The 27,049-nt window shown below is 45.8% G+C and overlaps 1 protein-coding gene across 15 annotated transcripts in view; it reads left to right on the top strand.

Annotated features, from left to right (window-relative positions):
• Positions 1 to 27,049, top strand: part of Sema6d (semaphorin 6D) — a 563,436-nt gene that overhangs the window by 531,254 nt on the left and 5,133 nt on the right. For 5 of the 15 annotated variants that reach the window (XM_057780348.1, XM_057780353.1, XM_057780352.1 and 2 more), the window contains 17 exons: positions 18,120 to 18,281; positions 18,684 to 18,795; positions 19,312 to 19,372; positions 19,490 to 19,552; positions 19,659 to 19,760; positions 19,999 to 20,089; positions 20,549 to 20,668; positions 21,318 to 21,406; positions 22,106 to 22,323; positions 22,433 to 22,564; positions 22,875 to 23,030; positions 23,113 to 23,286; positions 24,018 to 24,158; positions 24,247 to 24,324; positions 24,675 to 24,775; positions 25,130 to 25,186; positions 26,608 to 26,775. In XM_057780348.1, the coding sequence (XP_057636331.1) occupies positions 18,173 to 18,281; positions 18,684 to 18,795; positions 19,312 to 19,372; positions 19,490 to 19,552; positions 19,659 to 19,760; positions 19,999 to 20,089; positions 20,549 to 20,668; positions 21,318 to 21,406; positions 22,106 to 22,323; positions 22,433 to 22,564; positions 22,875 to 23,030; positions 23,113 to 23,286; positions 24,018 to 24,158; positions 24,247 to 24,324; positions 24,675 to 24,775; positions 25,130 to 25,186; positions 26,608 to 26,775 (1,972 nt within the window). In that variant the 5' untranslated portion in view covers positions 18,120 to 18,172. The remainder of the gene's footprint in view (positions 1 to 18,119; positions 18,282 to 18,683; positions 18,796 to 19,311; positions 19,373 to 19,489; positions 19,553 to 19,658; positions 19,761 to 19,998; positions 20,090 to 20,548; positions 20,669 to 21,317; positions 21,407 to 22,105; positions 22,324 to 22,432; positions 22,565 to 22,874; positions 23,031 to 23,112; positions 23,287 to 24,017; positions 24,159 to 24,246; positions 24,325 to 24,674; positions 24,776 to 25,129; positions 25,187 to 26,607; positions 26,776 to 27,049) is intronic. The other 10 variants (XM_057780354.1, XM_057780356.1, XM_057780355.1 and 7 more) reach the window with 10 other exon arrangements.

Raw genomic sequence — 27,049 nt, 5'->3', positions numbered from 1 at the left:
GGTGAAATAACCAGAAGTTCTTCTGAAACACGCGAGTAACATAGGGCAGGAGACAGAAACGATCGGGCCTCGTACTGCTGACGGCAGTACTTGCAAACGTTGCTACTACTGGCATTTATTTGCATTATTTTAAAGTTTGTTTTGTTTTGTTTTGTTTTGTTTTGTTTTGTTTTGTTTTTGGTGTATCAGGTCTGTGCCCTTTAAAACAACTGTGTATTGTAGATCCAGCTGGTTTTCCTGTTGTCAGATGTAAGGTGTTTCTCCAGTGTTACAGATACTAGAAGGCTAAATTAAAATGTTTTTATTGTATTGATTGGTTGGCTAGTTTTTGTTTTTGAGATACGGGGGACAGAACCCACGGCCTTGTGTGTATAGTGCATGTCACTCTACTACTGAGCTACATTGCAGCCCTAGAGTAGTTTAGAATCAAAACTTGTTCCTTCTCTCGGTTTTATGGGGATGCTGTTTCTTGGATGTGGCAAGAAGCTGGGCCATCGTCCAGGAGAGTCTTCAGTGTTGACACTTTTTAAGTCTGCTGACTAGAAGTTGGGATGGGAACGCCTGTCTCACTGGGCTTTGTCGTTGAATAGAAACTTCCAGAAGTAGGCAAGCCTTGCAGAATAGCGCAAGCATGCTATGTGCTTCCCAGCATGCCACCTCTGCCAAATCAGCCAAAAGAAGTTGCTAAGGAAACCTCTTAATTTGAAGGGCCTGGGAAGAGGGGGCCCTAATCTTTTGACACTCTGCTTGTCTCCAAGGAGGCTGGAGCAACTTTGCCGAGAGCATTCAAAACTCTGTCTCCTTCAGACTGAAGGTGACTCCAGCCTTCTCAAGCCCAGTAACCACCTAAAGGCATACATAGGTGTTGGTGGGTGGTCAGAGAGAGTCCTCTGCCCAGGGCTGAGACTTGACTGCGAAGGTGAAGGGAGGAGAAACAGGTGGGACTGGCGCTCTCCAGGCTTTGACAGCTGTGGCATCAGGCCTGGCTTCCAGCACGGACCTCCACCCCCCTTTTCTTTCATAGCTTTGATTTATTTACTTTTCTGGTAGCTACCTGTCAAGTCATCTGACTAGAGGAAGAAATGTGGGCAATGTTCCTGTCTTAAAAATAATAAAACTGAGCTAAAAATAGGAAAAAGATTTCTTTAAAGACTTAAAATTCCTTTCCCCTGTCATTTTTTCTTTTAATCAGTGTTAACTTTTTCTGGTCTGCTAACCAAGTCCTCAGACAATGGCGTCTGACAGACTTAAGGCCTGCTGTGTTGTGACTGAAGACAAGTCACCTCTTCATTTCCTCATTGGTAAATTTGAAAAAATGGCTCCCAGTGAGTGCTCACCTTAGCACAGGGCCTAGAGCTCTGTTCAAAGTCAGCCCTGACCTGCAATGATCAGTCATTGTTTCCCAATTACCAGCATCTGCATAGTGTATACAAAGCTCCGGAATGTGTCACGTGGAAGCAAACCAAGAACACCGTGGGAAACTCTGCTCCTTCCGTGAGGCAGCCAGAGGGAATAGCCTGGCAAGGCCTTGGTCCCTGAACTTGATTCTCTTCTGTGTGACAGAGCCTGCAAACTCACAGCTCAACAGAAAGTCTGGCAAGTAGCTGGAGAACATGCTGCCGGCCATGCAAGTCCGTTGTTGTAGTCGTGCATGGCGTGCCTTCCAGAGCAGAGGGAGACATGGCCAAGCTGTGGATGGGTCTTAAGGAGGGACTGTGGTGCAGAAGAACTCGCCTGCTCTCCAGGATGGTGGAGGAGAATGCTGGGAGTTCCAGCAGGGCTGGGGACTTGCAAAGTTACTGTTCCCTTGGACAGGGGCCTTTTCTGAGCTCAAACAGAAGCCACACCAGCCTCCTGGGCTCTGCAAACTGTGGCTAAATAAAGCCCTCGTAATAGCACAGCCTCTTCCCCGCTTGGATAGCACCTTCACGACTTAGAAAGTATTTTTACTCGTATTTTCTCACATGTCCCTCTAAAGTCTTAGTGAGGTGGTCAGCAGAGGCACACACCCTTTTGCCACCTCAGAGAAGGTAAGACTAGGAGCTGGGGGGCTCCTAGGAAGCCCCCACGCGTGCAGGAAGTTCCTCACTGCGTGGGATTGTCTTTATTCACGGACACCCTGTCTCTTTCTAGGACGGCAGGGAGACACCACACTGTGAAAGGGTGTCACAGATGCACTGAGGTAGCTTTGAGGGCATGAGAGTTACAGTTATAATACCTCAAAAGCACCCCGACCATGGTGCACGTGGCCTCTATGCTTTTAGTGCTTACTCATCTGAAGGCCAGCTAGGGCCTTCACCGTTACCAATAAGGGACTGCAGCCCTGCCTCCCACCCATTTTGGCAAGGCCACAGGAAGCCACTCACACCCCAGCCCAAGGCCCTCTTGTCTCCCCACCCCATCCTCCGTCCTGCTAGAACTCTTTGCCACCTCACTTTGTCCCTGTGAACTCTTAGATAAAGAGTCCACACTCTTGCCTCCCTGGCTTTGTAGTCCTTTCTTTTCATCAGAGAGCGTAAATCCGTTAGGGTAGGAGGTGTAAAGGAAAGCAATCCACTTTTCCCTACTAAGGTAATTAGGCTAATTTCCTCTCGATGATTTTCCTATTGTTCAGGCTCTTTGCACGCCTATAGCCACATTGTGTTCTAGCGAGCCCCACCACCCTACCCCACCCACACACCCACCCGTGGGACATTTCCAGTGACTAGGATAGAATTTGAAGCTGTAGGCTTTAGGCTTTATGGGCAATCAATCAGAGCCTGCCCCTGGAACATTGGAAGCATCTGTGTGTATTTCAGGAATTGCAGAATCAGGGACAGCCCAGTGGTCAGACCCGTACTATCAGAAAGGGTGGCTCTCAAGTGATGGGCATAATTTAATGTTATAGCGTTTCTGTTCATAACTGGTAACCATTGGCAATGTCCTCTAGGGGAGAAGAACTGTTAGGATGAATACCTATCGCAAGGGGACTTCATAGATTGGCACACAGGATATGGTCTGGGTAGTCCAATAATGACTGTCTTCATGTTGGAGAAACTGGGAGTCCAGTAACTTTTCCACTTATGAAGTGGCTACCTGAGCAGTTGCTGAAGGCCTAAGCATTCCTGGAAAGCCAGCGGTCTTGGTTCTTCATTAGAAGCCCCATAAAACTGGATTATAATCATGGTAGAGGAACAGAGACAGCAGTCACAATAGGGCAGATGAGCTCGTCAGTGTCATGTTAAGTCAGGGCAAGCTGCCCCTGGAAGGTGGTGCTGCCATCTACTGTGGGCCCCCCAACTTCACATCACCTGGTCAAGGAAATACTTTGCAACTAGTGGAGCAGCTTAGCTCTCAGTTGCTTCGGGGTCCAGTCAAATTGACTACCAAGGTTAACTAGCTCACCCTCAGGAGGGGGAAGTGCCCTTTGAAAGCTTCCCACCTTCTTTTCTTCATGAGGGGCAAGGTTGGCCACAGTTCACTTAACCAACCTTCTCTCAGGAATTTGTTTCTAGACACAGATGGCACAGCTTGCAGCACCCAAATCAACAGCCACGCCGCTTCGTGGTAAAGAAGAAGAAGCATGGCACAGGGGGGTTGAACTTTCAGGAATTCTTCATGAGAAGGAGGAGGAAAGGGCTCCGGGTGGTGAGAAGGCTTAGGCAAGGGCAGAAGGCTGAAGGCCGCACTTGTTGCCAGAACTGAGTCTTCCCTTGTCCAGTAGACAGGGTTTTAAGAGAGGCCCCATCCATTGTTTCTATCTGCTTCTTCTTGGACACCATAATTGTAGGGCTTTGTTGGTGACATTGTGGAAACTATTGTTGTCTACACAAGACTGTTCTGAGGCTCTCTGAGACTAGCTCTTGGGGTGAGAGGGAGAGCAGTGAACCTGAGGACAGATGGTCCGGAAGCCTCTGAGAAGCTATATGCCCTCAAGTGGTTCTTTACTCAAGTGGGTCTGTACCGCAAAGACCCATCCCTATTTCAGCAAGAGGTCATGGAAACAGATGCCAGATACCAGACACAGTTGTGGGTTCTAAAGATAAAACAGAGAACAGCACAGATACGACCTCTCTTCTCAGGCCTCTGACATGAAGTTCTCCAGAGATCCGGTGTGTGCCTAAACCTTTTAGGAGTTCTGAGAGCCAGAGTAGGTAAGAAATATTTTCTTTGAAAACTAAGATGCTATGTAAGTGGGAAAAAAGCACATTGTTTATTCTCTAAGCTAAGCTAAGCTGAATACTACTGGAGAGTTGGGCACCCCTCTTTCAGGCCAGGAGTAATTTATCAACTCTATCAACTGTGAAGTTGGTACAGGGAGGGCCTTAGAAGCCTGGGTAGAGTTCCTGAGTGTGGGTGAACTAAGCTTCCAGTGTGCATTATTGTTAATTAAAAAAGAAAGTGGGGCCCTGTGAGAGACCTGCAGCTCCTCACCCCTGGGCCAGGAAATACCTAAAGTCCAGGTGTCCTGTGGCCACCTGGTTGTAGGGGAACAAATGTGTCCTTTCCTGTCCATCTGGGACCCCATCAGAATGTCAGGCCTACTTTCTTAAGTCCCAGTGGAGACTCATTTGCCCTGCAAATTCCATTTGTGGTTTGGCTTGGAAGATCACAGGCAGAGATTGCAGAGCAGAACCCTGCTGTCTCTGTGTGGAGAGCAAGTACATGCACTTTGTATCCTAGGCAACGCTGATGCTATAGCAGAAATTTACAAGTATGAATTGGAAATCATTTGGTTAAAGAGCGCCTTTCAACCCAGGCACCAAATTCACAAACATAGAATCTGATGAGTTAGAAGCAGTGCTCGAGATCAGCTGTGGTCTAGCCCCAGCTCTGACTGTACAGATTGTACAGGTGAGGAAACGGAAGCTGGAGGAGGGGGCTCGCTTTCTTCCGGCCTCTGGGCTCCTTAAAGGCATTCAGAGGAAAATCCAGATCTTTTTTTTTTTTTTTCCTAGCCTCCTCTAACCTCCAGGTGTGTTTGGTAATGAAGGTAAGATTAACACCCTCTGGGGTGGCTCAGAAAAGGGAGGAAGAGTAATTGGAGAGAAAATGTTTGAAGCCTGGTTGTCTCCAGTCTTGGAGCTCCACACAGGTCCTCAAGGTCGCGGCTTTAGCCTTGAACAGGCTTCCCGACACTCACCCTGAATAAAAACATTATCGTGCTTCCCTGTGCCAGGAACTCCTGATAAGTTCTTTAGAAGACTGATCCTCCTCAGTAATCCTAGGAGGCAATGAGGCAGCTACCCCCACCCCCATTTACAGGGCAACTGAAGTACAAAGGGGTTAATTAGCGAGTTCAAGGTCAGGGAGCTGGGTGGACAGCAAAGCTAAACTGCTGGGCAGCCCCCCTTCTCATTAGCCTGTACCCCACTGCTCAGTAGTGGGTGGGGTAAGTAGACTGCAATAGAAGAGTGAATTTTGCTCACGCCTTTGTCCTGTGTTTAGTAAGGATCAGCAGCGGAGGTCCTGAGAATCTGTGCGGATTTACCTAGACTCCAGTTCTGCCTCTGGGGCTCCAAACCTTGTGGTCCACACCTATGTAGGCCTCCTGGGAATTCCGCTTGACAATGAAATCCTCCAGTCCTGGTTTCTCGATGGCTTCATTTTTGGCACCTGACTAGTGGGCTGGGTCTAACTCTCTAGGAACTTCCTTCCATATAACAAAAATTTGTCTGTCAAAAAAAGTATTTAAGGGAAAAAAACAAGCAAATTTGTACCTCACTGGAAGTTACAACAGTAGCCCAGGGTCCTGCCTTTTATCCCTCTACTTGTGAACAATTCAGAACCTTGTGGACAGCTAAGGATGCATTTCAATGACCCTCTGTCTATCAGGGTAGAAGTCCTTCTCTGTCACTTGCTATTACACATACATACGGGTCTCCGTGTGTACATGCAGAAGACAGATACAAGGTGACTGAACACTGGATGACAGGCCTACTGTTCTTGACTTTAAATGCTCCTTCGTTTGATCTTAAATACCACTTTTCTTTCTCTGGCTGGTTTGAATCTTAACCCTTCTATAAACCTGTCAACAATTTCAAAACAGGACACCATTTGAAGATCTCTGTAAGTGGTTCACCAGGCCCTGTGCATGAAGACCGGAGCCCCTTGCGGTAGAGTGAGGTAGTGCTGCTCTCGTGGTGATAAACAGAGGTCCCTGGATCCCGGTGCAATGCTGCTGCTGCTGCTGCTGCTGCTGCATCCCAGCCTCTGCGCTCTTGCAGCCTCTGTGCCCTCATTTCCCGGCTTAGTCTCTTCCCTTGCCAGACAGAATAGCAGTAGCCCTTCTTCGCCTCCCCTTGCCTGGGCATTATTCATGTTCTCAGAAACAATATTTCACCCTGAATAATATTGCAAGCTAAGGCTACAGAGTGGTCTCATCTGCATGTCGGTAGAATAGGAGCACACATTGGTTACTTCTGCCATCCTGACCCCATGGGCAGCACTCAGGCACACACCCAGGCCCCATTATCCCAAGCAGAATGTCACACACAGGCCGTATGGCCGCCACAGCAAGTCATCTGGTGGAGAAAGCCGGTGTTCCAAAGACAAGCTGAGGCCTTTGGCATGGAGTCTTCCCAGGAGCCTGGGTCCTTCTTCTGTCTAGAGCAGTTACTTTTTCTAGAGGCCAAAGAAAGGGAACAGCCTGCCTGAGACCTGGAGTGAAGAAAGGATAAAGATGGATGACCTTGCTGCTAATGTCTCTGCTAACTCGTTAGCCTTGGAAACCGTTCTGTCCTCTGGGTAAAAATAACAACACAAAAGGAAGACTGTTGTTCCTTCCTGCCACAGTAGTCTCCTGATATGCACTTTCTTTCTTTTTCTTTTTCTTTCTTTTTTTTTTTTTTTTTGATTGCAAAGGGTTCCTGTTTATATTCTCACAGAGCGGGTCCTCATCCTGATCTCTTCAGATAGTTTGCCATTGTCCCAGGTAGCGCATTCTTGTGCCTGAGATCCGGCCTCTTCCCGACTTCTCATCAGTTTCTCGTGTTAGTTTCACCCTAAATGAGGACTGTTGCTAGAACAATTTAGCTTTAAAAAATGTTATCCTCTCCGAGTTGAGGGCTGACAGGCAAAATCTTGTGGGCAAGTTTTGACTGGAATTATCTGCCCCAGAGCAGTGGTTCTGATTACAGGACACATTGTGCAATCTCCATTCAGGTTGACTTAGAATCTGGCAAAGACGAGTTAGGTCCTGTTCTCTGTCCCTTCCTGCTCAATTTGTTTCCACTTCAGTTCCTCTTGGAATTATTAATAGAATTACCGAAGCTTTCCCGGTTCCAATAGTAGTGCTCATTGATTTAAGAACATCCGGACACATAATGAAAACCTGTTGCTCGTCACAAAACTTCTTCAACTTGCCAGCTCTTCTCATGCACATAAAATAAACTGAAAATAATCAGAATTGGATCAAGTTTTAGGAAACATAGATTTTTAAAACAAGCCATTAATCATAGACCAAACAGGGTCTGTGCCTCAGCTCCTGCCTTCTCTCCCTTGTGTGATACCCACTGCTTCCTTTTTCTCTTCTGTTAGCCCTAAGGAAAGAAAGCCTGGGTGTGTACATACTGATTTATCCTACATTGTGCTTTAGGACAGCTTACTTTAGAACAGGAAAGTGGCCATCTACCAAAGCAAAGAACTTCCCAGTGCAGGGTCTCAAGCCTATGCCAGCTAGGAGACAGGCTGACTTTCTGTGACGTTTGCTGGGTCATGGAATCAAATCAAGTAGGCTTCTTTGACAGACTTGTGCATCCATAGCATCTCTCTCGAGAACCACTCTTCACTGTTTCAGGAAAGCTATGAAGTGAGCAGAAATGGATTACGGGGTGGGGGTGACCAGGAAATTGAATAACTTAGTTCTTTGTCCTGGGTTCCTCTGGTACCAAGGACTAGTTTTCTAGCAATGGGCAGATGTGAAAATCAGCAGCTGTTGCCATCTGTCCCACAGCCTTTTGATTTCACAGCCTGAGGCTTATGACCTGAGGGCTTATGTAGATTGCATACATTAGCCATGAAAGACCATCCACTGTACCAGCATTCATCCTAACATGTAAGCCCCACATGCTGCCTTTGTCCCTTAACTATTAAATATTTGCAGGCAACCTCCTTGAGGTCAGGGTCTGTGCCTGATGCTGGGATGGAAGAGAATGATTTGACATTCAGCCATCCCATCTCTCTTGGAGAGACTGGTTGCAAAAATCTGTTAATGAAATGTTGTCATCCAAATTGAATAGAGACGTGTACAGTCTGTACAAGGGTTTGCATGGTGTCAGCGACATGTCCAGAGCCACATAACTAGAAAATAATGCTGAGTAGATTTGAATCCAGGCACTGTGGGCAGTAAGCCTGCGCCTGTAAGGGTTGCTCAGACGATGAAATCCAAGTGAGGACTCTTGGGCTCAGTTTTCATAGTCTAGAAAACTGAATCACATCTGGCAGAGAGTTGGGCAGCTAGATCTGGGTTAGGAACGAGGTCTGTGTTGAACATGAGGGTCTGAGGTTCGGGGATCTGGCAACAGTGAAGAAGGCAGATATGAGGCAAATCACTCTCTAAAGACTCTGACTAAGACCTGAAGAACCCGGTCTGAGGAACCTGGCCTGTTGAGATGACCTGGAAGAGGTTGCTGATCTGTGGCACCTGGAGCATTCCAGATCAGCCCATCAAAAGAAATGAAGTATCAAGAATCACAGGAGTGACCAGCAAACATAGGCAGCGATGTTACATGCCTTGTTAAACCAGGCCTTAGAATGAGGATTGCTTGCTTTGGACTTGATTATGGGTGGGCAGGAGCTAAGCTAGACCGAAGTAGGTTAAAAGTGATAAAGTAGATATCATGAGTTCAGATTGCTCATCAAAGAAGTCTGGCTGGGAAAGGTGGTGGGGAGAGGGGAATGGTACAAACAGGATTTGTTTCTGATCAGACTTGCTTGGGATGCTTTTATGATGAGGGAGAGGGACTTGGGGTTGCACCAGCCCTGATCCAAGAAGGGTAGCTGAAAGGGAATTCAGAGCCTTACCTATGACCCTCAGAAGAAGATCGTGCGCCCTTCAAGAAGTAAAGATTCATATGCATTTTGATAGAACACATGAAGAAACCCAGGCCAGTGGAGTGGAACAACTCGTGTATGACACACAGCAGTCTGTGGACTCAGGTCTACAGTGACCTGGTCTGTGGTCTCTCTCTTCCCTCGATGTCACTGACACTGGTAGGAGACTTCCTGACATGGTCCTCATGGTACTGAGCAAGCACATCCTCCCAGATTCTCCTGGTCTGCAGAGTTGCACGATACAAAACTTAAACCAGACAGCTACGTTGTCATTTCCTCAGTATTTATCACAGAGCAAAGTTTTAGGGGGTTAATTGTAGCCTGTCATTAACACGATTAACACGGTCATGCTGGACACCTCTTCCTTCTAACCGTCTTCATCCCCAGAGAAATAAGGGTCTCAGAGTCAAGGCCTTTCATCTGTCGCCTTCTTGCTTCCTAGGGTGATACATTCATTCCTACCTGGAACCTGTTTAAAGGCCAGGGTGTAGGCTCACAGGAGAGATGTCTTCAATGAAAGAGCAGCTCTTCTCCAAGACACCTCATCAGGCAAGATCCTTGGAAGCCTGGATGTGAGGAGACACCCAGACTCTAGGACCCGGATGACTCTCTCCCAACTCTACTTAAGGGTCTATCTGGAGTCTACATACACTCACTGGTGGCTTATGGTCCTGCCATGCCATCACACATAGTAGTGAGCTTACCACTTGCTTATGACCCAAAAGTCATGCCACCCACCCTTCTGATTATGTACTATTGTAAATGACCGATTAAAGTCCAAACTCCTACATAGAGCACACTTCTCTATAGAATCCAGACAAGTGAATGTGGAATAGATCTCTCTTCCGTAACTGGCCTTCAGTATCGTGGTAAGTTCCAAGGAATAGCAAGTAACTTGCTTCTCTTTGCTTTCTTTCTGTTTCCCCAAACCCGTTGTTCCTTTCCCAGGCTTACAGGGCTGTCAGGCAGAATTTCTATAACTCCAGGGGCCATCATTCTGATCATCACCGGACTCCAGAGTAGATGGCATTCTTTAGTTCCAGATTGCCCCCTCTCTGTAGTCCACAGCTTTCACAGTGAAGTCGATGCTGTTGAGAGTGGAGCCCCAGATGCCTGTCCTCCTGGAGTCTGCTACCTTCTGTTGCTGTTTAATAGTCTGATATAAATCTAAATTAATTTGGAGTCCGAAAAGCTCCTGTTGCCCTCAGAGAGTCTACAGTTCCAGAAGTTGCCTCCAGAGTTGATAACCTAGCCAGATATCCCTCTGGGACAGGAGAATCTTTTGGGAGCTCTAAAATCTTGTGATTAAGGAGGCCAAGAACAGAAATCAAGAACCTGTATCCACATTGGTCAGGGTGGTGTGTGTGTGTGTAATCCCAACACTCAGCGCAAACAGGGGGACTGGTAGAAGAAAGTTTGTAACCTAAGCTATGTAGCAGGTTCAATACCATTCAGGGATACATAGCAAGACTCTATCTCGAAAAGGGGGAAGAAAAAGGGGAGTTAAAGGTAAATGGGTCAGAGAAGGAGAGGAGAAGGTCCCGAGCAGAGGGTAAGTAGAATTCCTTGTTGGTGCCGGTGGCACATACCATCTTTCAATGCCCAGCACCATGCCATGGTGGCAGAAACCCCATTTAGGAGGGATAGAGGCTGAACATGAAGCTGAAAAGGAGAGGACACAGGGTGAGAACAGCTCACAAGGCCACAGCTCACAAGGCCACATTCACAGCACCGGGGCTTTCATAGGAAGGTTTTGGAGGGTTCTGCAGTCACATGCCAAGGCTTACATCTTGGAAAGATAATTCTTGTTGCATCTAGAAAATGAATGGGGGAGCCAGGATGGTGGCAGGCACATGCCCATAGCCCTAGGGCTGCAGAGGCTGAAGCAGGAGGACCCCCAAGTTTGAAGCCAACTTGGTGAGACTCTGTCAGAAGAGGAAAAAAATAAAAAGGAAACAAACAGGGGGCTGAAAAAATGGTCAGAAGACAGGAGACAGAAAGGTGGTGGTTTGAAATGCTGGGAGGAGCCAAGTGTGGTGTTTCAAGTCTCCAGTCACAGCAGGAGGAGGCTGTGCAAGAAGAATTCAAGAGTTCTAGGCCAGTCTGGGCTTGAACTTCCAGACAACCTGGGCTGTAGAGGAAGACCTTGTCTCAGTTGAAGTGGTCACTTTGATAAACAGACAGATGTGACTAAAGGACCCTGGGCAGAGGGTGGCCCAGTGCTGTAAATATCTGTGGTATTCGGTGTCTTCACAGAGAGGCCTCATTTAGAAAGAACTCAGGATGTAGATGACTGGGGAGGAGGGGAGGAAATGGTGAGAATGAGAATAAACAGCTTAAGCCTCCATGAATGGACAGGGAGAGAGGAAGTAGCTGCAGGACCTGGGTGACGGGAGTGTTTGTTCTTCTGATGGGATGAGGGGTGAGACAAATATGAACACCCAACAGGATTTGATCAGTTATCAATTAAAAGTCATCTTATATAAGAGACGGGGAGAGAATAGAGAGAGAAGGAGCGTGGGAGAGTGTGGTCTTTCTGTTCAAGAAAAGACTGAAGGTGAAGTGTCTGGGGGGAAAGTTTGGTGAATAAAGTATTGCACTGACCTGAATTCAGATCTCCAGCACCTGTGGTGACACCGGGCATGACAACAGATGTCTCCAGTCCCAGTGCTGGTGCCTGTGGGTGGTGGTGAGGTATTGCAGGCTAACCGTCACCAGCAAAAGAGCTCCAGGTTCAGTAAGAGACCCTGGAGATCAAGGAAAATACACAGTACTAGCCTCTGGCTTCATGCAGATTGGCACGCTCCACTTGGATACATACATGCCCAGATGAAAGAATACAGTATGTGCATGTGTGCGCACACACCCGCCACATGAAGAAAAGACTTCAGAAGCTGGTTAACGAGCACAGGGAAGAGTCAGTGTGTCTTGGAATGAGGCAAGGTATTGAAGATACTCCTTTGTCAGACTTGGTTAGAAAGCAGGGTTATGTGGACTGTCAATTGTAACTAGAAACTTTTAAGTTTATTAAAAAAAAAATAGTCAAGTTTAGAAAACAAAGCAGGATCTCTTTGGAGTATCAAACTGCCATCAGTAGTTGGTGGTCAAGAGCTCTGTCCTTGTGATTGAATCAAAGCAAATGTTCCATGCTGTGGGGTAGATATGGAGATTAATGGCCACTTGTCCAGGATAGGGCCCCTGTAAGAAGGTTCCTGCAGGCAGGGGAGTCTGCAGCATCTATAGACATATTCAAGAATGAATGACCTTTAATTATGGTGTCTGAGAGGAATGTTGAGACTGGAGAGAAAAGACCACTTAGTGGGCTAAAGGTTCCGATGAGAAGAATGAACAGCGAGAATGGAATTGGGGAAGCAAGCAGGCTGTGAGAACAGAGGGTTAGGATCCAGCTGAGCCAGGCTTGACTTTTGACTTCCTCGTTTCTGAGGAGGAATCACAGAGTGGACTCATGAGTGAGGGAACCACTAAAATCGTTGGAAAGCTCTAGAAAAACTGAGATGTTATCAGACATACTGAAAGGGAAGAAGGACGTGAGCCTTGACAAGCAAAGCCAAGGCTCAAGGGCCCGAAGAGTCATCAGGAAGCCAGAAGAAAGCAGTTCAGCATCTAGGTCTTAGATCCTGGGTGGAAAGACTCTACGTCCTGAAGTGCTCCCCATTGAGCCCTGGTGACTGGGTCACAGGTAGGATGGGACTTTCTTTCCTGGATGTCAAAGGGCTTTCAGAAGGCCACAGATTAGGGACTAGCTTCTTTATCTGGGAGTCATGGATTTCAAATATGATCTCTGCATTTTGAATATAAAAAGGGATTGCTTTGATCCCTGTGTACACTCTTGTGCCTAAAGCCTCCTTTTGAGTTTGGATCTGCTAACAGAAAATTTCTTAAGGTTTGTTTGTATAAACCATTTTTTGTGTTTTTTAAAAAGAAAAAAAAACTGCCTCCAATGCTCACAGAAGTCTATGCTGGAAATTTATTTTCTTTCAACACTTTTAAAAATCTCATTCTATGGTCTACCGCCTTCCATCATTTCTATTGACAAGTCAGCTGTCAGGACCATTCTTGTTCTTTTGAAGGTAATACATCTTTTTTAGCTTTTAATGTTTTTTAAGTTGTCTTTGTTTTTAGTATCTACAGTATAATATGTCTAAGTATGATTTTTCTTTCTACTTAGAAGTTCTTAGAGTTTTTATTAATGGGTAGCTTATAGTCTTTTATCAATTTCAGAAAAATAGTATCATTACTTTGCTAAATATTCCTTCTGTTATTTTTCTCTTTAAATATCATGTGTTTTTTTGTTTTTACTTTTCTGATTTGCTTTCTCCAGTGTTTTAGATATCCATATTTCTTTCCTTTTTTTTTTTTTTTATTTTTGTTTTTCAAGACAGGGCTTCTCTGTAGCTTTGGAGCCTGTCCAGGAACTCGCTCTGTAGACCAGGCTGGCCTTGAACTCACAGAGATCCACCTGCCTCTGCCTCCAGAGTGCTGGGATTAAAGGTGTGTGCCCCCCACCCCCCCACCCCACCCCCGCGCTCTCCATATTTCTGTCTGATAACTTCTTTCAACTTATTTTCCAGTTCACTGATAATTCTCTTCAGTGACCGCCAACTCTTTACTAAACACAGTTATTAAGACTTTTTAGTTGCATGTAGATTTTGCTGTAAGATTTCCACTTAATTCTTCTCTATAGATTCTGATTCTTTGGTGAAATTCCCTTTGTCACCTTTATCCTCCGGTAAAATTTGCATGGGTTTGCTTTGTTTGTTTGTTTTGAAACAGACTCTCAGACATTGCTCTGGCTAGTTTGCAACTCTCCAAGTAGACCAGACTAACCTCAAATCAGAGATCCAAGCAGTGGGATTAAAGAGGGGTACCGCCACGTTCACGTACACCATGGGGTACCGCTACATTCACATACACCATGGGGTGCTGCCACGTTCACGTACACCATGGGGTGCTGCCACGTTCACATACACCATGGGGTGCTGCCACGCTTTCATACAGCATTGTTCCTTGAGCATATGCTTGATAACTGTAATGTATAGTGTATCTGTAGACCTAGTTTTGTTACTTGTTCTCCACATAGGGTTGGAATGTCTAGCAATGGCTGGTTAATACTGAACTGTGTGAATAGTTATCTCTGGGTGACTGGGTGATGCTGCTTTTCTTACAAGTACTATTACCTATTGTGTAGCAAATAGTTTCCTGGGGAGAGAAAACAAATTTCTCTTTTCCCCCCAGATAGGGAACCCACAATAGGGTTCAACTTGGTGAACCAATGCATTTTATTGTGGTAAGGGACTGGTTACTTACAGGAACATAAATAACTCAAAGATAGCTGCAGCAACAAAACCCACCCCAGCAGGGGTGACAGCCTACAAAAGCTGGGAACCTGGAGCACCCTTCACAGCCTGCCAGCAGCTCAACGGGCAGGAGAATGTCTTTACCAGGTGCCTCAGTTGACCTAAAGCTCTTCCAGGCAGCTGTTCTTGTTCTGGAATCTTCTTTGTGCTTTCCCCCTCAGTCTTCCTTGCAGCTGTTTCCTGCTTCCTCCTGCTGAGAGGGCCTAGTAAATCTGGTCAGTTTTAGGGTGTTCTGGAAGCTTTTCTACTGTTGTTGTTCACCTCCCTGCTTAGGGAGTTCCCCTGCAGGATGGAGTGGTTTAACCTTGGAGGAGACTAGCTCAGGATCACCTCTTTTCTTGAAAGAGGTAGAGTGGGAGAACTCTACAGTCGTCAGTCTGCAGGTTAGGTTGCTGAAGGTTGGGTTGGATGGATTGAAGCTTTGCTCTCCCATTTCTCTCCTTTCTTACGGTGCAGCTTTTCTTGGCTATAAATGATGGCCTTTTGATGTTTCCTGGTTGTAGTTTTTTGTGTATGTATGTATGTATATGTATGTATATTACCCTACAGACTACCAAAAATACTGTTTTTCTTTCTAGTTGTGGTCTCATTTGTATAGACCTTAACAATTATGTAGCCCACAGGGTAAAATCAACTGTGGCTCTGAAGTTCCATCCTCAAACCCATGTTCTCATGTGGATACGGCCGCTCAGGCACTGGGTATCCTGGCAGCTTAGAGTTCCTTCTAAGGGCTCTTTATGATTATTATTTTATGACTCACTGGCAATGTAATGACAAAATATGACAAAATATGCCTATCTGTGTATCACTGCTCTCTGACTAGACAGAGTACCCCCACTGAGGGTGCTCTCTCTGCAAGCTTACTCTGGGGTACATAGTTCTTCCTCCTCAGTGGAGGTGTCTGCATATATGGAACTGGACCTTGTCCTGCAGGAAAATGCCATCATTGTGGTGATGGCAACACATCGGACTTTTGCAAATGGTTCTACCTAACAGGAGAAGGGGATTTGCCTTCCCGTCTTTCTTGCTTAATGAGAAGAGCCAGTAAATCATAATATTTACTAAAAGGCTCCTAGGACTTTGCTGTCAATCACGTGGTGTTAGATGGATTATTTCACTGGTATTTGTATACTTCTATGTATAGCATCAACAGTAAAATTGTTTTTTTTTTAAAGAACTTGCTTTGTGGGCAGGAAGCCATTGGTGGTGTACTTGGTTCTCTAAGGATTAGGCTGACTGCAGCAGGGCATGGGGAGAAGTGCTCTGAGTGTCAGCTGAGGTGCTACAGGAAGTGACAGCACAGCCATAGCTAGGGGCGAGCTATGAGTCAGCATGACCGGGCTTAAGATCTTGAAGATGAGGGCCACTTCCTGTGTGGGGAAATTCAGATGCTGCCTGGCTGGTTTGAGCCGTGGCAGAAAGCCTCACACAACTTTCTGTTTCTGCACACGTCTTTCCACATTTCTTTAGGAGCAGCTGAGCGTTGGAGATCATTCTTTATGATTCTGGGCAGAAAGAGCCAAGTGACTTTCCATCCAGAAGATACAGTTTGGGACTGGAGCCACAGCCAGACTTGGTGCTTAGAGCATCATTAGTCTTTTTAGGCTGCTAGAATTGTCTGGGATCTTGACAAACAGAAAGCATAAGGGACAAGACCCGGAGAGGCTGCTTCAGAAGATGTGGCAAGGGGAATAAGGCTGTGTTGTCACAGCTGAAAGCGTGTGAGGCAGAAATACTAGAAATACAGTCATGGGTTCGGCTTGGTAAAATTCTCAAGAGAAGGCTTGCTGATAAGTGGGTATGAGCTGTAAAATCTATTCTCAACATAGTCCTTTGGCGTTTTTTAAAACAGCCTTTTATTTGTAAGAGAAATTGGACTAATTGCCATTAATTTTTAGCACGGCTTTTCACCAGACCGTGTCCAGACTCTGGAGACCAACCTGGCCGCACACAGTGCTAACATGCTTAGATTCTACTGTACAACAGGCAGGCATTTGCTCATCTGTCCTGGAGCTAGCTCTGGTAGACCAGGCTGGCCTTGAACCCACAGAGATCCACCTGCCTCTGCCTCCCGAGTGCTGGGATTAAAGGTGTGCACCTCCACCTTCCGGCTCGCTAGTCCCGTATTTTATAGAGAAGGAGACCAGTTCTCCTTGAGATCTTCTGGGGTCGGTTAACCAGCAGTGTCAGATTTTCCATCCAGTCGCAAGCTCTATTCATTTCCGTTCACCCATATTTTTTTGTGAAGCATTTTTATTTATTAACTCACTTCTGGACTCATTATCTACTAACAGAGATTTTATTAAAGCATTATTCTTGCCATATAAGACTAGGCCTGCTTTTAAAATTACAGTTTTACTCATCAATATTTGACTTTCGCTTTTGTTCAAATTAAATAGTGTGTGCTGCGCATATTCACACTTTTTAATTTATCGAATGATTGTATTCTCCAGAATTTGAGACGGCTTCTTATCATTTGCCCCACTGTTCTTAGGTGTACAGAGGGAGGCCTTTTTTGATCACTGAGTTTCATGACAGCTCTGGTTGTGAGAAGATAGCATTGATGAAAAGCAACATCCTTAGAATCCCAGAGAGGGGCCTCTCCCATTGGCCCAGAAAACATAATTCATTTTATCAATGAGTTGCTAACGTACACAGATCTTTTTAACTCTGTTCTGTTTTCATGGTTTTATTGGGGTATTGATCTACAGTAACTGTACATATTTAATGTGTGATTTAATATCTGTGAAACGTAACTTCAGTAGAAATGACGAATATAGCCATTCCTCTCAAAATGCCATCTGTTTGAAGGGAAAACATCCATTTCTCTCTCTGCGGTTTGGAGCGGAGAGTCTGGTCAGGGACTCAGCTGACTGCTCTGGACTCCAGCCTTGCCCCCGAGGCTCCATGAAAGTCAGACTGAATCCAGCCTTTTGCCAGTCTTTAGTTTTCCCATCTAACAAAGGAGGATGTCGGGACTGATAGTCCCTAAGGCTCCCTACAGCTCAAATCCCAATAAAGCGTGGAGGACTGTGGGCTTAGGACATTGGTTTGCTCCTGAATGGTTTTATGGTAGAATGTCGGTGTCCCTAGAGGCTGGGTACCAGCCGGCCCACTCTGTCACCTCCTGCTTTACCAATTGGTTTCCACAAAATTGTCTTATTTCTTTTCAATCCCTTTCGCCCTAATGCAAGCCAGTCTTCAAAACACCTGTTTGAGAATGCAGAACTGTGGCTTGGCTTGGGCGGTGGTGCAAGAAGCCAGTGGCTGAGGGCAAGGTCATCAGCTCTGGCTTTTCAAGGCAGCTTGGGCCTTTCCTGGGAGGAAGAGACGTGTTGTACCTATGTGTTTCAGAACTGGGGTAAGGGATGCAGACTGGAGTTTAATTAAAATTCTGATCCCTACTTTACCCGCTTCCTTGCCAAGTCAGCAGCCAACACTTCTGTTTGTGGATCTGGTGATTTTGCCACTACGACACAGAGTTGCCTCCAAAATCCTGGCAAGTGAACCTAAAGCATCAATATGTTCACCAGGTGTTAGCCGGGCGCTGCCTTCTGTCTGTTTTAGCAGATACCTGTCTGCCGCCGCTGCCAGGTATCTTAGTAGACAGGTAGCTTTGGGAAGAGGTGGGCAAAAAAATAGAATCGTCTACAGAGAAGGTAATTTCCCCACCGCATAAAGGTCTTCCATGATGCTTTTGTCTTCCAGGTAGCTAGGTGGGATTTCTGAGGAGCGGCCCTCAGATTTCTTCTTGGCCAACCATGAGGTTCTTTCTGCTATGGTTCTGCGTGTTGTACCGTCTGGCCTCCAGGTTACGGGCGATCAGCTTCCCTGAAGACGACGAGCCTCTTAACACTGTCGATTATCACTGTAAGTCGTCCCAAGCCATCTCATCATTTACAAAGGAAACCTTAAGTTTGTCTTCTGTGTATATCCATTTTCAGCACCAGAGACAGATTTTAATACGTCTTTCCAATGTTTTACACAATAATAAATCATCTGCATTTTTTTCCTCGACTGTGCAGAAACGGAACCAGTTCTGCTGGGTGCTGTCCTGCGGCAGCCCATATGTAGAAATTGTGTGTTTTCAGTGAAAAAGAAAAAGACTATTTACTGACATTCTCCGTCTTTTACTAATTTATATTCAAGACCTTAAGAGAGGAATTTAGTTAAAGCCCTTCCTACAAGTACTATATACAGCTAATCAATGCTGCCTATTGATTCTTCAACTCTGTAATCCTGACTGATGGTTTAGCCCATTTTTACTTGCAGATTCAAGGCAATATCCGGTTTTTAGAGGACGCCCTTCAGGCAACGAATCGCAGCATAGGCTGGACTTTCAGCTGATGTTGAAAATTCGAGACACACTTTATATTGCTGGCAGGTAATTTTCCTTTCGTTGGTTTATTAGATTAAAATTCTTTTCTCTTGTGGTGCTTGCATTAATGTGTCTAGTTCATGAAAAACTAATATGTGATTGTGATCAAGAATTGCAAGTAGCCAAAAATACTGTCCATACAGAGCATGCTGGGTAGCAGGCACAGAATACAGAGCCACAGCCCTCTGTGACACGTCCAGAAATCACACATCATTCTTTTGTCCTAAAGCAGCAGGGGAAAATTCATCCTTTATTCTTTTCAAACTTAGAATTATTTGAGCAAATATCAGAAATAGGGCCATCAGTTTGCCCAAGTCTGGAAGCAAGGGCCTCCTTTGGTCCTTGCCTGCAGTGATTTCACAAAAGTACCTCACTAATGAAACAGTACTCTCTGTTGACTTCCTTGAAGTCACGGAAAAGCCTAGTAATCTTCAAAGAGCGGTAATGGCAGCTCTGTAAAGATGAAATAAGCTCAGCATCTACGCCTTCACGTGATATGACTTACTGCCTTGTTTCCAACAGAGATCAAGTCTATACAGTGAACTTAAATGAAATCCCCAAAACAGAGGTCATACCAAGCAAGGTGAGCCGCTAGCTACAAGAGGGCAAATGTATTCACACACCCTCTGAGCTTCAGTCACGCCCCCTCCAAAAGCGCAGCCTTTTAAAACTGAACTTTGATTTTACTTGGTTAATCTAGAAGCTGACGTGGAGGTCCAGACAACAGGATCGAGAAAACTGCGCTATGAAAGGCAAGCATAAAGTGAGTGCGGCAGCCGCGTACCTGCTACGTCCCCCTCTTTGTGGACTTGCCACCATAATGTCAGCACAGGAGATGTCTCACAGTCATGTACTTATTCTTCCCTTAGGATGAGTGCCACAACTTCATCAAAGTCTTTGTCCCAAGAAACGATGAGATGGTTTTTGTCTGTGGTACCAATGCTTTCAACCCGATGTGTAGATACTATAGGGTAAGTATGTTTTAGATGATGAATATTTTTCCCCTTCGACTATATTATCCTTCCCTGGTTTGCTAGTAGAATTGAACCTTCTGTGCTGTAACCCAGTGATTTGCTTTATCTCTCGTGTTATAAGAGAATGCAAAGCAGAATCCCTCAAATAGAATTTCAGTATAAATAAAGCGATATTGCCTTCAAATAAGTACATTGAACAGATGTGACACCAGATATTTTTCCTTTCCTCTTGCAGTTGAATACCTTAGAGTATGATGGGGAAGAAATTAGCGGCCTGGCACGATGCCCATTTGATGCCAGACAAACCAATGTTGCCCTTTTTGCTGGTAAGAAGCTGTGGTGTACTGAATATCAATGATTAATGACATTGAAGGTATAGAAGAATTTTAAGGAAGGAGAAAGCTCAGACTTTGGATGGATACTTTGACATAAGCATTTCAGCGGCTAAAGCCAGTTGAGCAAATTGTCAAGAAGAATACATTAAAAAAAAAAAAGAGTATCTCAGTGACTGAGTATCTCAGTGACTGGGATATAAGCCTTCTTGCACGTGGCTCTGTCATTAACTAAGCTGCTGACCCTGAATACATTGCTTAATTTTTGGTGCGTAGACCCTTCATCTGTAAAATTAGGTAATATCGTAGGACAGCCAGTTAGAGGGCGAGGGTGAGCCCAGGTGTAGATTATTACACGGATAATGGTGACAGGTGAAACAATGCAGAAGGTAACCATGCTGACATACCATAGGTAATTATGGTTATTTTACCAAATTATAACTTTGGTTTCAGATGGGAAGCTGTATTCTGCCACAGTGGCTGACTTCCTGGCCAGTGATGCTGTGATTTACAGAAGCATGGGAGATGGGTCTGCCCTTCGCACAATAAAATATGATTCCAAATGGATCAAAGGTACCCATGAGGAGCAATGCCGTTGGGTTGCCGGGGATGGCCAGATAGCCAAGGCCACCAGGGAGCTCAGGGCAGGACTTTGGATTGCTCATCTAGAATAAGCGCATGGTGTTTTGCTTATGAATGGGGCATTGACAGGGAATGATCAGACCACATGTCAGCGGGGATGTTCATCCAGGCCTGTATGCAAGTGGCCAAAGCAAAATCCAACAGCTAAAGAGAGGCCTTGTCTTCGGGTATCAGTTTGTCTCACTCCAAATGCACGCAATACTACCTGCCCTCCCTTGCCCGTCTACCCATCTTGGAACGTTAGTAGTGAGAACCGATGAGTTAAGTCTTGTAGAGTCATTTTGTTCTTCCGAGGTTTAAAAACAAAAATCTCAGATATGAGGTTTCCTTCCCTAGTTAGATAGGCTAATGAACAAATCTGTTGAAACAAAGACCTTTGCTGTAGTTCAGTTCCCCGTAGGCCGTGTTTACAATCCATTAGCTGACTTTAAAGACACAGGCCCCTGAAGTTGAACACACCCATGTTGGGACTCTGAGGAATCATTGCTCCAAGGGCAGTTATGCAGCATACCTGGCCGCTGGAGGTCTTACACTAACTGAATCATCCCTTAAGAATGGTTTGTTTTCGATTTTCTTCCAGAACCACACTTTCTTCATGCCATCGAATATGGAAACTATGTCTATTTCTTCTTCCGAGAAATCGCTGTGGAACACAACAGCTTGGGCAAGGCAAGTGTATACGCTAGATATGCTGCAGTGTGAACTTGAACCACGTGGAATCGCACCCACCTTGGCAGAGTGCTGGGTGCTCTCCTGTCCTGTTTCAGAGAGCTTGCTTCAGTGCACGTGAGGCCGAGCCAGGGAACCCGGTTGCTGATGGTACAGCTGACAGCTGGGAAACACCTCCCAGTGCCCAGAGTGGGAACAGCTGCCTCCTCGGGCTTTCATTTCTGTCACCACGGAAAGTGGGGGCTTCTTTTTCACTCTTTAGACAGCCATTGATGGTCTCATCATTTCCCATGTCAAAGGCAGAATGGAGAAGGGGACCCCCCCCACCCCCGTTCAATTTAGAGTGTTTCTGTATAAGTACATGTACTCCTTGAGTACATCAGTCTCTTCTGTGACCACATTCTGTGACCACGTTTTAATATGAGAAGCAATAGAAAAAGTTAGAGCCAGAAGTTCAATTATGGTTTTCATTCTGCCAGGGAGGTAGCTAGCTCATGTCTGGGGAGCATGTTTGGCAGTGTGGGGAAACTCTCCACTGCTCGCTTCCTACGCGGAAGCAGTGAGGGGGCAGCTAGTTTCGAGCCAAACATCAAGTTTGTTTGTTTTTGTTTTTGTCCCTCCCTTAAGTAGCAGCATTTTGCCGCGTTCCTCTTCCATGCTCATAACCTCATCCATCGCTTGGCTTTTGTCTCCCGGCAGGCTGTGTACTCCCGCGTGGCTCGCATTTGTAAGAACGACATGGGTGGCTCACAGCGGGTCCTGGAGAAACATTGGACTTCCTTCCTGAAGGCTCGGCTTAACTGCTCTGTCCCCGGAGATTCCTTTTTCTATTTTGACGTCCTGCAGTCCATCACAGACATAATACAAATCAATGGCGTCCCCACCGTGATTGGGGTCTTCACCACGCAGCTCAACAGGTGGGAACAAGCAGAACCCTGCTCCTCCCAGGGGTGCTCTGTGCTCCTTGTCGGACTCTGGCATGGCCCCCATTGCCAGCCTCTTCCTCACGGTTTTCTTATTTTTCAGCATTCCTGGCTCTGCAGTCTGTGCCTTCAGCATGGACGACATTGAGAAAGTGTTCAAAGGGCGATTCAAAGAACAGAAAACCCCTGACTCTGTTTGGACAGCAGTCCCCGAAGACAAAGTACCAAAACCAAGGTAAGGAAAAGAGTTGAAAGGTTTTTGTATTGAACAAAACCACTGTGAACCTTGGAACCATCTGTCTGTCTGTCCTCCCTCCCAGCAGGGCGATCCTCTGAGGCAGCCCCCAGAAAGTCAGTAAATGGTGTCCCGTTACACCCTGTGCCTGTGGCTGTGAAGGACCCGTGGAATCCTGGGACATTATATTGCTCCTCTGGCTTTGCTGTCATTCATTCCTCTCTTGACCGCTTTCCCACGGAATGCGTGCTCACTCCTTAAATACAATTATGTGAGAGAGAATGATTGAAGATCGCTGTTTTCATTTCAGGCCTGGCTGTTGTGCCAAACACGGCCTCGCGGAAGCTTACAAAACCTCCATCGACTTCCCAGATGAGACCCTGTCTTTCATCAAATCCCATCCCCTGATGGACTCTGCTGTTCCGCCCATCGCTGATGAGCCCTGGTTCACAAAGACACGGGTCAGGTGAGACCATGGGTAGTCTACTTCTACCGCACAGCTCGGTCACTGCCCACCCGTGGTCTGACTTGCCTCTCTCCTCTGCTAGGTACAGGTTGACGGCCATCGAAGTGGACCGTGCAGCAGGACCCTACCAAAACTACACGGTCATCTTTGTTGGCTCTGAAGCTGGTGTGGTGCTTAAAGTACTGGCGAAGACCAGTCCCTTCTCTTTGAATGACAGTGTATTGCTTGAAGAGATTGAAGCATACAACCAAGTCAAGTAAGTACGTTTGAGGAGAAATCTCTTCAGCTCTGCTCCAAAAGGCTTGGTGTGTATCCCCTCTGGGCATTTCCTTCCTTTCCTAGACTTCTAAATTAGTGGTGCTTTTTACGGGTTCTGTTTGGGTTTTATTTGTTCTTTTATTATTTATCTCCCCCTTGAAATACCTTTTCAGGCTTGTTTGTTTTTGTAAAGCCCACTAGGGCAAGGAGAGTGAACAGCTGATGAGCTTAAAAATAAGTCAGCCCTTCTTTCTCACCGGTGAAAAATGAGAACATTTCAGCACCATCTTGCCTTGCAGGTCTATTTCAGGAGGCCGCGTGTGGTACAGTTGGTTGTAAGCATGCTCACCGAGTATAGACTTAAGTGTTTAGCATTTTGTTCTAGCCAGGGAGCTGAGAATGTTCAGACAATTAAAACCATAAGAAGTAAGCGAGAGGAATAGAACAAGTGAGACAGACACCCAGAGGCCTCGCGCATGGGAGGACTTAAGCACATTAGAATAGCATCCTTCTCTTTCTCTAGGGTCCAACACGCTCTTTACAGCAGCCACACCATTCAACCCTTTTAAAGGCCCTTTGTTCAGCTTGAAATGAACCCAGCTATGCAAAAGCATAGAGCTGTATCCCACAATTCCTTGGCTTGCTTAGCCACCGAATCACACACACCTCATGTATAGTTGGCGTGGGTGTGACTTCAGTGTGTATCTTCAAACCGTACCCACAAAACAGGTGCAGCGCCGAGAGCGAGGAGGACAGGAAGGTCGTCTCGTTACAGTTGGACAAAGATCACCATGCTTTATACGTGGCCTTCTCCAGCTGCGTCGTGCGCATCCCCCTCAGCCGCTGTGAGCGCTATGGAGCCTGTAAAAAGTAAGCTGGTGTTTCCCCAGCTCTCGCAGTGGCATCTTCTGTACTGATTAAGAAAATCCACGTCACAGCTTGATTGGTTTTTCTACAGGTCCTGCATTGCCTCACGGGACCCGTACTGTGGCTGGTTAAGCCAGGGTGTTTGTGAGAGAGTGACCATAGGAATGCTGTAAGTACCCTGGACCACCTAGCCACCTTCTCCCAGGGTATCAACACCTGAAAAAGAATTAAATTTCCAGATATACTGTTTTTCGTTTCCTTCCTTTCTTTTTCTGGTATGGGAAAAGTTTTTAAAAAGAAAACCTAAAATTTGCAAGGGAAACGGGATTTAGACTCAGCAACCCTTGAGGGCAATGGATTCTGGGGAAGAACATTCTACTCTTTCAGACATCCCAGATAAACTAACAAGTAGTTCCTTCGACAAGTTTGTTGACTCATCAGTGTGTTCTCTCTGCTTACCATCACTAACCAGTCTGTGTTCTCGGCTCTGTCCTGGTTGTCCCTTGTGTCCCTATGAAGGCTGTTAACTGAAGACTTCTTTGCTTTCCATAACCACAGCGCTGGAGGATATGAACAAGACATGGAATACGGCAACACGGCCCACCTAGGGGACTGCCACGGTAAGACAGACGCCTCCCTGCCCTCCGGCCGCTGTTTTCGACTATGGTTGCACGCCAACATTATTTTACAACCAGCCTTTATAAACTCGGGACACAAACCACCTAGCATTTAACGTAAACTTCGCAAAAGCTGAGCTGTTTGGTCATGGGGGTCCGTTAGAAAAGATTCTGAATTTTTCTTTTTCTTCCCCATTTGAACTTCTGTTAAAAGCAATCTAGAGAAAGGTAGTCTAACCAGTAGACTTTTAATTTGTAGTCTTTTCTTTTGATTTTTCCCTATGACTTGGAGTTCATAAACTTTTTGCTTTCTTTCGGTTGCTTCTCACTGATCACTTGTTCCTTTAATCCCTTTAGAAAGTTTGCCTACTTCAACTACACCAGATTACCAAATATTTGGCGGTCCAACATCTGGTTAGTTTTTTTTAATTTTTTTGAATTAACAACCTTTTCTTTCCTTCGGTTCAGCATTTTCAGCCCCTCTCCCCCTCCTCCTTTTGCGCAGTTTGGCAGCCCTTCATTTTTCCGCTTTGACTCATAAACCCTCTGAAGGTCCTGAAAGATGTTTTCTTACTCAGCCCCCCACCCATGTGTAGCATGTTAATGATTCATCACTGACCCAGGCACATCCTTAAGGAAAGTCAAGTGGGCTGACATGTCCCGCATTTCAACTGCACGCCGGCCGCCCAGCTTCCTTCTCTCTCAACCCCTTGCATTGTGAATGCTCCCTCTGGTCATCTATGTTCCATGGATGACAGAACCGCATAATGTCCCCCTTCTCTCTCCACCTTTCATAAGACCAAGGAATGAACAATACACATTTTTCAAAAATGTGTATTTCTGAGTTTTCAAGATCTTTTTGGAATGTTTTGTGGCAATCCCAGGAATCTCTGAATGTTGTGATCTCAGTGGTGTGAGAGAAGCTTCAGGCGAATGAAGCTGGACTTTGATGTGTGACGATGTACGGTGGGGTCTCCGTGCACATCTGTCTGTGTTTGCTTAGAATTCTGGGACTCTTGGATCAGTCTCTACTGTGTCTAAAAAAGCATATGCTTGTATATTCATGGAAATCTACTAGGTTAAAGCCGGTAATCCAGAGAGGTTCAGCTGCTCTTTGGTCTACACTGCTTCTGGAGTTCACATCAGTTTTATTTCTCAGGGGAGGAGAAAAGGATGACCCATCTCTAGGATCTCAGCATCCCTAGTCAGTGTATAAATGCCATTGCCTGTGCATGAGTTACTGCTAACTCTTTGAAAGAAACTTCCCAGGCATATCAGAGAGCACAGCAAGGTTTGTGTGCACTGTGGATGGGGGTTCTCAGTGCAGTGAGAAACCTCCAAATGGACAAGAGGCCCTGGAGAAGCAGAATGGCCTCATAGGCAGAACTGGTTTACCAGGTCCAAAATCAACTGTTTACTTGGCCTTGACCAGGTATTTCCTGTAATTCCATTATAGCTTCTCCAGGGAAGTGTAAAAGACCTCAACCATTCACAAAAGTCCTCTGTACAATACATATTACAAATAAATCAAATGAACCCCAAGATCTGGAGGGAAGTAGGATCATCCCGAGCTGGGGCTCACGTTACGTTTCCACAAGGAGACTTCAGTAGGAATGTTCTCATATCTTTACTTTTGAAATCTGCATAGTCTTGTCTTCCTTGTCAGTTTTTAGTTTTTACACTTCTCTTACATGAAAAGGATTTGGAATAGTCCCCCTGGTGTGCTTTTAACCCAGTTCTTGGGCAGGATTTCTCAGACTTTAAAGTGCAACAAAGCAATCAGAAAACTCTTCCAACGCTAGCCATGTTAATGGAATCTGTGTTTGCCACCACAGACATGGAGGTATCTTCATCTTCTGTTGCCACTGTGGCAAGTAGCCCAGAAATTACATCTAAAGTGGTTGATACCTGGAGACCTAAACTGACGAGCTCCCGGAAATTTGTAGTTCAAGATGGCCCATATACTTCTGATTTTACTGATACTATATCAGGTATCCCAAAGGGTAAGGCCTGGCCAGGCACCTCCTCTCCAACTGCATGGAAACCTGACTCCTCGCACGGCTCTCAGAGGTGAAGCTCCGTAGAACTAGAGGTGCCTTCCTCTAGGTTCTCCGGCCACAGTGACTTGGCTGTCCTGTGGTTAAGTCTGAGTGCATTCCTACCCAAGACAGCTCCTGAAACAGCCACTCAGACATTCTAATCTGTGTCAGTTTCGGCTTGGAGACACTGAGAGCCTGCTGAATATCAGAGAATTTTGAGGGTCACCCTCACGATATC

This window comes from Chionomys nivalis, chromosome 9 (genome assembly GCF_950005125.1).
Source record: "Chionomys nivalis chromosome 9, mChiNiv1.1, whole genome shotgun sequence".
Classification (NCBI taxonomy): Eukaryota; Metazoa; Chordata; class Mammalia; order Rodentia; family Cricetidae; genus Chionomys; species Chionomys nivalis.
Note: the sequence above shows the minus strand (reverse complement) of the source record. Positions and strands in the feature narration are given on the sequence as shown.